This window comes from Prionailurus viverrinus, chromosome D3 (assembly GCF_022837055.1).
Source record: "Prionailurus viverrinus isolate Anna chromosome D3, UM_Priviv_1.0, whole genome shotgun sequence".
NCBI lineage: Eukaryota > Metazoa > Chordata > Mammalia > Carnivora > Felidae > Prionailurus > Prionailurus viverrinus.
This window is the reverse complement of record NC_062572.1, coordinates 67616346-67628692: the sequence shown is the minus strand read 5'-3', so window position 1 is coordinate 67628692 and position 12347 is coordinate 67616346. Positions and strand designations below refer to the sequence as shown.

Below are 12347 nucleotides of genomic sequence, written 5' to 3'. Positions count from 1 at the left end.
ATTCTCATAGAATTGCTTGAGGCCAAGTTAGAAATCAGAAATGTAAGTATAGGATGGATGGAACTGGAATGTTTTCCTCCAAGCCTCATCTTTCTGCCCCGTCCCAGTCCTGAGCGTTGTGTCTGACTCTGTTCAAGGACTTCCTCCAACGTTTGGTTAGTGCAAATACGAAATAGCTGAATCAGTTAATGGGTGATTAAATAATTATCTTTCAAGAGCGTTGCCTGAACTTGCTATCCAATAAGGAGAATGCAGATAGAAGGTGAACTAGAAGTTTTCACTCAGGCACCTGGGTGGCTCAGTTGGTTGAGCGTCTGACTTCAGCTCAGGTCATGAGCTCGAGGTTTGAGAGCCAGGCATTGGGTTCTCTGTTGTCAGTACAGATCCCATTTTGAATCCTCTGCCCCCTCTCCCTACCCCTCCCCTGCTGGCACACCCTCAAAAATAAATAAACATAAAAAAAAAAAAGAAGTTCTTACTCTCCTTACACCTTTGATTTCACCATTACCTCCTGCTTCATTTTTAGCATGTGACCTCACTTACAATTTCCTGGAGAAAATAAAGACATAACTTGGAAACTTCCTCAAGTTTCTTTTAGCCTGTCTATAGTTTTTCTTACCAGTGGTTCTCAAAGTGAAATCCCAGGACCTGTAGCATCAGTATCATCTGGGAATTTGATAGAGATGCAAATTCTCAGACCAACTCTGCACCTACTGAACAGAAACTGTTGGAATAGGTGCAGTACTGTTTATAAGTCCCCTGGTGCTTCTTAGGCAAATTCAAGCCTGAGAATCACTGATCTACACCCCCCTCCCCTCCTTTTCTCCTGTTAGTTGAAAAGGGGCTGCCCCTGCCTTATCAAGATCCTATCCCGCCATCTGGGCTCAAGATCCCATCATCCAGCTGTCTTTCCCTCATGCCTGTGTAAAGCTCCCTTCAGTGTGAACTTCTTATACCATTGTTTGGACAACTCAGCTCATTCTTGGTGTTAGAACCTACTGGCACTGGCTGTTGCTTCCTGTCTGCTGCCCTCTCCTCTCTTCACAGCCAGGCTTCCTGAAGGAGTTGTCTTCACATGCTCATTGCCCCTGCCTGTCCCAGCCTGCTGCATCTGGGGTTTGTCACCCCTGCTGCTGCTCGCTGAGGAACCAGACATCTCTGTGGTGTGAGGTCCAGCAGGCCTTTGCAGTTCCTGATCTTATTTGGCTTGTGTCTACTGTCTAACACTGTGGGTCACTATCCCCTTCCTAAAACACTCTTTTCTGCTTTACTTCTGTGACTCCACACTCTCATGGAAAAACCTAGAATAAGTCCCCCTTTTTAAGGTATAAAAACGTGCAGAGCAGTATCATATGCATTTTATAGACACACAAATATTAGAAAAGCCTGCACAGGAATGATAAAGTTTAGGAGAATGGTTATCTGTGGGGAAGGAAGAAGGGGATCGAGTTTGGAGAAAGCACACAAGGGGCTTAAACAGAATCTGAGGCAAATATGGCCTAACTTGTTGACCAAGTGAGGTGGTCAATAGGTATGTATTCATTATATTGCTCTCTATGATTCTGTCCATGCGAAGTATTCTATAATAAAAATCACATAAAATCTACTGTTTATATGCTACATAAATACAAAATATAATAAACACTACATATATACCAAGTATGCTAAATACTAAATACTAAAAGGTTTCCAATTAAAATAATGTATTTGCTTCAAAATATCCTAGGGAGTAGATGAGTTGGTAGGGATATAATAAAACAGAATTGGTTGTGAATTGATACATGTTCAAGCTGGTGAAGGGTACATGTGCATTCATTATACTATTTTCTCTGTTCTTATCTATGTTTGAAGTTCTACATGATAAAAAGTTTTAAAATGTAATAGTGTTATATTCAACCTTTAAAAAGTACATTAATATGGGGGCGCCTGGGTGGCGCAGTCGGTTAAGCGTCCGACTTCAGCCAGGTCACGATCTCGCGGTCCGGGAGTTCGAGCCCTGCGTCGGGCTCTGGGCTGATGGCTCAGAGCCTGGAGCCTGTTTCCGATTCTGTGTCTCCCTCTCTCTCTGCCCCTCCCCCATTCATGCTCTGTCTCTCTCTGTCCCAAAAATAAATAAACGTTGAAAAAAATTTTTTTAAAAAAAGTACATTAATATATAACATCCAGCGTTGAATAGCATCCCCTTTATAGAATAATAGCTTGATTTTCCTAAAGTTGATACTTGCTTATGTCCAAGAAGCTATTGTTCAGGAAGTGACTTCTTAAAAAACTTTTTTAGTTAAAGAAACTTCAAACATAAACAGAGTTGGAGGACAAGTGCGAGTTCCCCCACGTTCTCGTGAACTTCAGTGATTATAATCATCTTGCCAATATTCAGTCATAGGGGAATTTGAATGTGAGGCTCTGGCAAGCTGCCCACGTGGAGATGCCCACCAGGCAGTCGGAAATGTTAGCTGGAATTCAGGTTAGACCCTTGGCATCTGGGCTCATCATCACCTCTTACCTTCAGAACTATATCCAATCCTGTTGGTGTCAATACCATATTAGAATACTATTTGCATTCTTTGCCTGCGGTAAGAGTTTATGAGTTTCCTTGGTAGCAGGGAATGTCCTAAATGGGACAATAAGCTTACAGATAATGAGGGTTGACACTGTTTCTTAAGTCATAGCCAGTCTAGACAAATGTCTCCCTTCTCTGTATATGTACGGACATGTAGTTATGTTTCCGCAGATGTTTGAAGCTCAAGAATGTGAACGAATAAACTTCTTTCGGAATGCGTTGTGGTTACACATGAATCAGCTGTCACAACAATGTGTCACAAGTGATGAGGTAAGTCAGAAGCATCCATGGAGGATTCATGAGAGTGGGAGGAACCATAGGCATTTATTAGTGCACCCTCCTCATTTGAGGCCCAGAGAGGTACGGTGACTTGCCCGAGGCCACACAGCGAGCTGATAGAAAGACCCAAATAAACACCTAACTGCCTGACTCCTAATCTGCTTTGCCACCATGACTTTCTCTTTAAGGAATTCACAGGGCAGGAGAGCAGAAAAGGGAGACCCAAGTGTAGTTTAGTTTATGGAAGACAGAGATGTCATAGCAAAGGGTCACTCCAGGACACCACCAAGCACTAGGAGACTGACCCATGCCCGGGCTAATGACCATGTCAGGGCTCAAGATTTACTTCAGCGGCATTCCCACAGCCAACATCCGGGTTTAAGTTGTGCACAGCAACCCTCATGGGGTTTCCAGACCTCAAGAGGGATTAGAATCAAATTATCACAACCTTCTTTGCTAAGAAATAGCCACCCTCACTTGGATGGGACATTCACTTTAGGAGAAAAATCAAACACCTAGAAAACCTGTAGAATTGACTAGAAGAGCTTTTTTCCAAGTTAATTCATCTTTGCATTTTGTGTGTGGCTTTGGTCTTGGTATCTATTTTCTTTGTCCCGTCAGTGTTAAAGACAAATCTTTCTGTGAAGGTTTTTATGCAGTCACAGAGATAACATTTCTTGTCATCTTTAAAACAATTTTAATAGCAGATATGCACCAGAGAAATCCCTTTATATGAGTCTGGGACTTAGGAATGTCTCTTTTTCTTTTCAAAACAAAATTTGGAAGAGCCAGCCATTCATCAAACCTGTTTTAATAAGCTGTGTCACAATTATTCACAGACATACCTCTACGCTTGATTTGTCTTCTTTTTGTCAGATGTATGAAGAAGTCCGTAAGAGCTTAGAGGCATGCAGCATTGAGAAGGACATTGAGTACTTTGTGAACCAACAAAAAACTGGACAGACTCCACCAGGTGAATGGAGTGGTGGGGTGGGGCGTTTATTTAAGCAATTCTGCTAGTCTTTTGTGCACATGTCATGGAGAATGGGAGACACCAGCATCTTAATATTTTGTTTCTTAATTGCCCTAGCACCCATTGTGTATGAGAATTTCTACTGCCCCCAGAAGAATACAGCCCCACAGGGAAAGGCTCCAGGGCCCAACTTACCAAGGTAATAACCACCTACCTTTCACATGAAGAAAAATACTTAAAACATTTTTTTTAATGTTTATTTATTTTTGAGAGAGAGAGAGAGAGAGAGAGAGAGAGAGAGAGAGACAGAATGTGAGCAGGGGAAGGGCAGAGAGAGAAGGAGCCACAGAATTCAAAGCAGGCTCCAGGCTCTGAGTTGTCAGCACAGAGCCTGATGTGGGGCTCAAACTCACAAACTGTGACATCATGACCTGAGCCGAAGCTGGACAGTTAACTGACTGAGCCACCCAGGCCCCCCGAAGAAAAATACTTTTAATAAATGTTGTTATCATTAGTGTTCTAAGAGATATTGGAACACATCTACCCCTGCATTTGCTTAAGTGAGGTTGCTAGATTTGGAGAAGTAGCATTTTTTTTAATTTTATTTTTTATTTTTTAAAAATTTACATCCAAATTAGTTAGCATATAGTGAAACAACGATTTCAGGAGTAGAAGTAGCATTTTTAGGACAAATGTTAAGTGGATTTTACCAGTCATAGTTTAAGGAGGACCATATTATGCTTGAGTGTGATTATTATGATTCACGCATGAATCCTATACTTTTCGTAGAGCTTGTAGAAAGCAGAACTCTGGCCCCCTGTGAGTCAACTGACCTACCTGTTTTGGTAGGGCCCAAGAGTAAAGGATGGTTTTTGTAACTGGCTGAAAAAAAGAAGAAAAGGATACTATTTTGTGACACATGGAAATGATATGAAGTTCATGTGTCAGTGTTCATATAAAGTTTTATTGGGACCTGATCATGCTCATCCATTTACATTTTTTCTGCGGCTACTTTTGCATTAGAGTTGGCAGAGATGTGACAGAGCTGCCTTAGTGGCCAGCAGAGCCTACGTCATTTACTGTCCCTTTGCAGAAAGAGTTTGCCACCCCTGCTTTATCTGAGAGAAAAGAAACTTCTGTTTCCCGCACAGTCAACTTGAAATCTAGGCTGTTGAATTTCCATTCCAGTTTTTAAAGAGAAGGGAGTATTTGAGGGAGGATTGCATGGTCATCATCAGTATTTAAGAACACCAGGTGCCATTCAGAACAGGTCATGTGAATGAGCTCATTTAATCCTCGCAGTGAGGTGGGAATTGCTTGGATTCTCCATCTTACGTGTGGAGATTTTGAGGGACCAGGAGGTCAGGAAACCACACGCTCCACAGTAAAGACTTTCCTCCTGGCTGTTTGGGGTGCTGGGACAGGGCTCTGGGCTTCCTGAGTCCTGTGCATCCTGCTGTCCTGTTCACCAGCATAATAGAATGCCGGCAGCCTAGATTCCGGTATGTCAGTGTTGCCGGCTTTTGCTTCATCTGAACTTTTCTTGACTCTTTGGAACAGAAACCAGATCTGATTAGCGTGCAGTATGATTGGGGCGTGAAGACAAAAATTACAAACTAACGAGAACTTATCTGAAAGACTTTGGTTTTCATCTCTTACAGGAGAGGACCTCTCCCAGTTCCTAAAAGTTTACCAGGTACGATGTCAAGAAAGACCTTTCAAAATACTCATGTCAGGTTCTCTTTAAGGTTGAGCAGCTAGAATGTTGAAATAAAGGGAAAGAAGGGAATAAATAGAAATAAATTCTCAAGAGAACGAGCCTGTATCAGGATCTTGATGTAATACTGTTTGTCAAAGAGTAGACTTTGGTAATTAGGGGTCTACTTTATTGCCTGTCAAAGAGAATTCAGTTCCTAGAGTACCAAAAGAAACTTATTATAAGGCAGTCTTACCTAAGAGATTATTTCAACTTGGACCATAAGAGAAGCAAAGTATAGTTTCCTTTGGATTACACAGAAACGTAACTGATAGAAGTTATGTCTAGAAACACATAACCTAATAGTATATATCTGCATACTGGCCATAACTGGGTCTGTCACTCATGACTTGGTCTCTTTTTAAATCCTATCAGAACTCCTATGACACCTCTAGGACAACCACACATTTTAGCTTTTTTGTTGTTGTTGTTGTTAGTTTTATTCCTTGGATAATTATAAGATCCTTGAAGGTGGATAATTGGTTTTCTCCTGTATCACTCATAGCACTTAACACAGTCCTGAGCACATAGGAGGTGTTCAACAAATATCTATTTTTTTTGAGTAAAAGAAAGGTATACTTACCTATGTTCAAGGGAAGAGGGAACTTATGCTGCATATCATGGTTTACTAAAACTTCAGTGACTGAAAACAAGTTTAGGACCTGAAATTATAATAATATCTTTGAAAAATATAAGGATTTAAGTTATTTTACTTTATGTTTATTTATTTTTGAGAATGAGAGAGAGAGTGTGAGTGGGGGAGATGCAGAGAGAGAGAGGGAGACAGAGGATCTGAAGCAGGCTCTGCGCTTAGAGCAGAGAGCCCGATGTAGGTTTCAAACTCATGAACTGGGAGATCATGACCTGAGCCAAAGTTGTATGCTTGACTGAGCCACCTAGGTGTTCCTGTTATTTTATTTTTATAAAACAATTACCACCTGATAATGTGGGACTGATTTTTGTCTATGTCTTAGCTTGAAATCTAAGCTAAGGCTTGAAGATGGCTTTACTCTAGGTGCCACTATCTGCACATGGATGAAAAAGGGCAATGAAATTGTGGTAGTGATTTCCAGAATGTATGCGTGAATCTTCTGTGTGTAGTCTTGACTTTCATGGGTAGGTTTCATCGCCGGATATGTTTTCTTTTTACAGAAGGGCAGTCAGTAGAATCTTTAAGTGGAATGTCTTGATTTGAAAAGGGCTAAGAATCTTACCACGAAGCAGTATTAGCTTAATGTTGCTCTGTTCTGCCCTTTGCAGATAACCCTGATTATTCTTTGGTTGATAACTACAGTCTGATCTATCAGTAACATCAGTGGTAAGAACCTTTAATTTTCACGTAATTTTCAAGTTGCGTTTAGACTATTGATTGTGTTTTTGAAGTCTCTGAAGCTTCTTTATGACACCACTGCAGGCAGCAAGGCCTTGCCTCAGGCTCACCTGTGCCGTGGATGCACGTGATCCTGCGGGATGGCCTCTCTGGGTCCCACAATTGCAAGGGGACTGGAGCCCACGCCATACCTACTTGAATGAGGAGATTTTTCCTTCGTTAATTATTCTGCAACTCATTTTCTGCTCTAGTTAAGCTCTTTGTGGCTACAACGCACCCGCACTTATAGCACACCGCACACACAACGCTCACACAATGCCCATGATCCTCACTGTTTAATTTAGCCTTTTGTGTGTTCCCCCCTCCCCCAAAGGGGAAAAGTCAAGTAAAAAAGAAGTCAGTGACAATGAGGCAAACACTGTCACACTCCCCTATCACACAAAGGGCGTTGGAGGGGTCATCTGGTATCAGATCATTACTACTCCAAGCTAGCAAACCCCAGGGATTCCTAGAGCAAAACTATGAGATGGTGCTTGTCTCTGACTCTCAGGTGCTTGCAACGTGTCCCAGGTCCATCTTTGCCTTCACAAATGTGAGTGAATGCCTCCGAGTCCAAAACAACAATACTAAACAGAACTCTATAAAGTATAAATGTTTTAACCCAAATGGGTGTGTCTTGGGGCATGACAATATCCATATAGATGAGCAAAGAAAAAGCTTGAAAGGATACATTCCCAAGCAAGTAGTAGTTTTTTTCTTGTTTACTTATGTTTTCCAGTTTGCCTACAGTAAAACTTTGTTACTTCTTTAATAAAAGACAGTTTTGAAAAGTTGATCCTTTTGCACATTCCTGATGTTCCCAGGGGTGACAGGAGTGGGGGCAGATTCAGGAACTGTGCCAGCCTCTCTCCCACCCTTCCTGGTTTGCTGTTACTGCCACTTAGGAAACAAAACAAGTTTTATTTCTTAATGTTTATTTATTTTTGAGAGAGAGAATGATGGGGGAGAGGCAGAGAGCGAGAGGGAGAGTTAGAATCCCAAGCAGGCTCTGTGCTGACAGTGCAGAGCCCAATGTGAGGCTCAAACTCACAAACCATGAGATCACGACCTGAGCCAAAGTCGATGCTTGACCGATTGAACCATCTAGGTGCCCCCCAAACGGGTTTTGGTGGCTTTCCTTCAGTGCTCTATAACACTGAAAAGTTCTTCAAGTGAGTACATCAAACACTTCTTGTCTTCAGTCCTCCAGAAACACTCACTTTGTGACTTGTAGCCCATTAGCTACATGGGATGGAAGCCATGTTGTTTTGATTGGGTAGAAATGATCAGCCAGTGTGTGTTTATATTTAAACATAAGTCCTTAAATGGCTTAATAAATGTGTTTAATATCTAAGCAACTTTGCTGTGAAAGATAATGGAAATGGAAGATCTAAAATATCTCAGCCGCTAACTGTACATAACTTTCTGACCTGCAAACAAATTGGAGTCTCTACAACTGGTCATCATTTCTTCATTTCATAAGGCTCCCTTTTTCTCATGAAAAGAGGCACGGCCCATATTAGAGGTAGAAAGGGACATGGGGAATCAGTGACTTGGAACTCCAAGGCGAAATCCGCCCTCTGGAACAACACCATGGAGGTGATGGCTGCAGGTAGGCCGCTGGCAGCTCCGAGAGTTTGAGTTTTATTTTAACCTCCTCCTTTCCCACCCTCCCTTATTTGCATAAAGCACACATTCTAGTTGCTTAATAGTAACCTTTGACCCAGCAACTCTAGTTCCTCTGAGTTCAAGAACCTGTTGCTTCAGTGCAAGATGCTAATGCCAACACACGTGAGCTCTGTCATTTCACGGGGTTCATTAGTATGTGGAAGCTCAGGGAACAGGACTCAACATACACATGTATCATTGACGGAGTTGAAGAGAATTTTACAGAAGGAAGTCTATCTTAGTTAATAACTTAGCTAAGCAATGTATCATGACATTTAAAGTAGTTTGAGCCTTTGGAAATGAAATAGGAATGTGTAGGAATTTAAATAGGAAGGCGGAGGAATTTGTGGTTTGTTTGGCATTGTTGATGTAGCTGCTATGCTTGTTTTTAATTCTGACATGTTTAGGGACAGATTATAACTTCTGAGCATCAAAAATATAAATATGTGTATTATTTGCATAAAGCAATGCTGTTGTCATCACAGTCCATTTTTTCATCACTTTAAAACACTTATTCCTCACTGTGTGTTCTCTTTGGCCAAGCATACTTATTCTTTCTTTTTTCTTTTTTTCTAAGCATACTTATTCTCATTGAATAATACGGCAAGGGGAGGAGTGAGGAGCTGATGTGAATGGTTCATTCAGATGAAATTTCTTTGTTATTTTCTTTCAGAAAACAAACCTTTTTCGGGCCGGTGCTTCTACAGCGTGGGAGGAGGCACTCAGAACAGCAGAATCCTTAGCCAAACTGTGTCAGTCGTGAAACTTCCAAGTGAAACCTTGCTGTAATTTTTTTTGTATTTTAAATTCATTGTAGACATTTAGATCAACTTAGGCTAGTTAAGTTCTGAAATTCTTAGGAGAAGTTTACAAATTGCCCCAGACTGAAGAATCATTCTTTCCTAGGCGGTTACTAACGTTGTGAGTGAATTGTGTTATCTCCTTGGTCTCTGGATTTGGAGCCCTGACTCTTGTTGTGGGGGAGCAGAGGTGGCTGCAGAGGAGTGTGAGCCATGAACGTGGAGGGGCTTCTTTGGCTCCGGGGGCAGCTTGGCTGTAGAATGTTCACAGCAGCACGTGCCCTCGGTGGTGCACCATTTCAAATCACCTTCCTTTTTGGCTGGAAGACTTGGAAGCCATCTAATTATACTTTCTAATTTTACAGATGAGGAAATGGGGCCCAGAAGTGTGAAATCAATTTCCCTACGGATTAGGGACAGAATCCAAACTGGAGTGTAAGCTCACCTCACGTTACCATTCTGAGTGATCCTTCCTCAGGCCATTGGTGCTTGTGTTGAAATTTCAGACGCCGAATGTTTTTTGCCGGCGTCTTTCCAGTTGGGAAAATAACCAGGGTTTAAATGTCAGATTTATTTTTATGGGAGTCCCTGTGTGTCCTGAACTTCTAGAGCACCATATTTAATTTAATCTAAGAAGCCACTGATTATAAAGCATGGCCATATTTTACACACCACTGAGCAAGTTAGGTGAGGGAGTTGACATTCTCAGTGGGGGCAGAATTACTCATAAAGGGGTGAAAATTGGGACAGTTAAGGGTTAAGCCCATTTAAATTTGATTTGCTAAACTGAGGCAGGGGGAAGTACATCCTAGAGTCAGTGCAATAGGGTATTTGGACCTCCATTCCTAAAGAGAATTCGAGAGCTCCAAAGCCAGTCCTCAGTCCTGGGTCTTCACAGAGAATCTTTCCCTTGCTAGCTCCTAGAACTTTTTAAAGCGTCAGTCTTACCCTTTCGCAGGTATTTGAGTCTTTCTTCTTGTTACCCACAAACAGCAGGGAGACAATGTCCCTTTTGTGTAATATCCACACGCCATGAGAAAATGGTACATTTTAGTTAATGACAAATTAAACTAGCACTGGTACCTATTCAGTATGTTGTTGGCCTTGTAACACATATTTTCTTCTCCTGCTCTATGCAGTAGCTTTCTCAGAACTGTGCACAAATTGATTAAAACAAGATTGATTATTTCCCACCCTTTAAGGTGTTACTGAAAGTGGCAGCTTCTCCTCATGACAGGAAGCTTGCATCAATTGGATATCCTTTTGAGAAACTGAAGTTTGCAAAGGGCCATTGACTTCCCCAAACTGAGCAGGCTCAGGACATTTCCTTCAAGCTCAGAACATTCTAATTTTTAGCTATTTTATTTATTGTTCACAATTCCTCAGGGATTTCACTTTTCTCTCTTTTGGTCAGTGCAATCGCTGTAAACGTGTTTTATGAATTGAAAATACTTTTATTTTATTGCTCTTTCAGTTTGATGTGAAGTAAAATAAAGGTTCCTTGGAGATTTAGGATTTATTTTGCCTTTTTGTGTCGACCACATCCTCTCTTCCAAGCTGTTGGACCCTCGTCACATTTGCTATTGTCCAATGGTAGTGGAGCAAACTGTTAGGAGGGGAACTGCCACATCACTTCCTACTGGTCCTTCATGACAAAGTCACTTGCCTGGGGAAGCATCACTCCCGCCTCCAGACTAGCTTGGATCCCCTGCTGGGTCCTTCTCCTCTCCCTTTTTTTCCTTGATAGTACGTGGTTCACTCTTGAAATTAATTGTTCAGAGTCTGTCTTCTCTCCTAGACGGTGACCTCAATGACTGCTATATCCCCAGCACCTGACACGTTGTAGTGAGTATGAAAGAATGAGTGGCTAGAAAGAGAGCATACCTCGAGAAACGACCAGTTGGGAGTGTAGAGGGAGCGAAGCCAGTCAAATAAGTATACATGTTAAATTTAGTAAATGTGATCTACCCTTAAGACTGGAGGCTTCTTCATTTGAATTCCACCAGAAGCAGCCCCTGAGATAAGGCTTTGAGTGAAGGTACTTTTTCTGGGGGGGGGGATCCCAGAAAGCACCAGTATGGGAGTGGGGAGGTAAAGGGGGTGGAAGGAGGGAAGGGAGGAAGGGAGGAAGGCAAAAAAACCATGTATTATCAAGACAGCACTGCAGGCACCGGAGCTGTAGTCTGGTGGGGACTTGTACGAAACTGTGGCACACGCACCTCACAGATGGCTCACCAGTTAGGATGTTGCTGTGATATTCATTCCCCGGCTCCCTTCAGTCACTGGTTGAGGGCCACCCCCAGGAGGCATTAAACCCCTGGCATTTCTGGCCTGCTGGAAATGCGGAAATGCCAGCAGAGTGGGATCCCGAATGCTGAGAGAGTCCTTGGGAGAGGCAGTTCCTGGCAGTTGCAAGTGGGCTGACGTTTAAGGAAATGGTAAATACTGAAGGGAGGTAGATGGTGCCCTGATGGGGTCTGACCCCTGCGTGGCTCAGATCCAGCTGTGCCCCACATGGATTTTACTCCAGCTCGCCATCACTTCTTCAAGTTCCAGTTTCCAACACACACACACACACACACACACACACACACACACACCCTAGGCCGTTTAGTAGGACAAGCTATGGTCCCTTGCTACAGATGGTCCTGAGTCTCTAACTGATATTCATCATCTCCTTCCTCTAGCAGCGTGTTAGGGAGTGAATTGTATTCTGCCCACAGCCCCCTCCGAATTTATATGTTGAAGTCTCAACTCTTAGTACCTCAGAAAGTGACTGTGTTTGGAGATAGGGCCTTTAACGAGGGAATTAAGTTGAAATGAGATCCCTGGGGTGGGGCACTAATCCAGTCTGGTGCCTTTTTAAGAAGAGAAAGAGACACCAGGGGTGAGTGGGTCCGAAGGATGACCTTGTGAAAAACAAGAGGACAGCCACCTGCAAG

General features: G+C 42.4%; 1 protein-coding gene across 1 annotated transcript in view; it reads left to right on the top strand.

Annotated features, from left to right (window-relative positions):
- PSTPIP2 (proline-serine-threonine phosphatase interacting protein 2) overlaps positions 1-10920 on the top strand; it is an 80333-nt gene extending 69413 nt beyond the window's left edge. Inside the window, exons 10-15 of the mRNA XM_047827952.1 lie at positions 2732-2830; positions 3716-3812; positions 3930-4011; positions 5474-5508; positions 6829-6886; positions 9279-10920. Coding sequence (XP_047683908.1) covers positions 2732-2830; positions 3716-3812; positions 3930-4011; positions 5474-5508; positions 6829-6878 — 363 coding nt within the window. The 3' untranslated portion in view covers positions 6879-6886; positions 9279-10920. The remainder of the gene's footprint in view (positions 1-2731; positions 2831-3715; positions 3813-3929; positions 4012-5473; positions 5509-6828; positions 6887-9278) is intronic.
- Positions 10921-12347: the final 1427 nt, after the last annotated feature.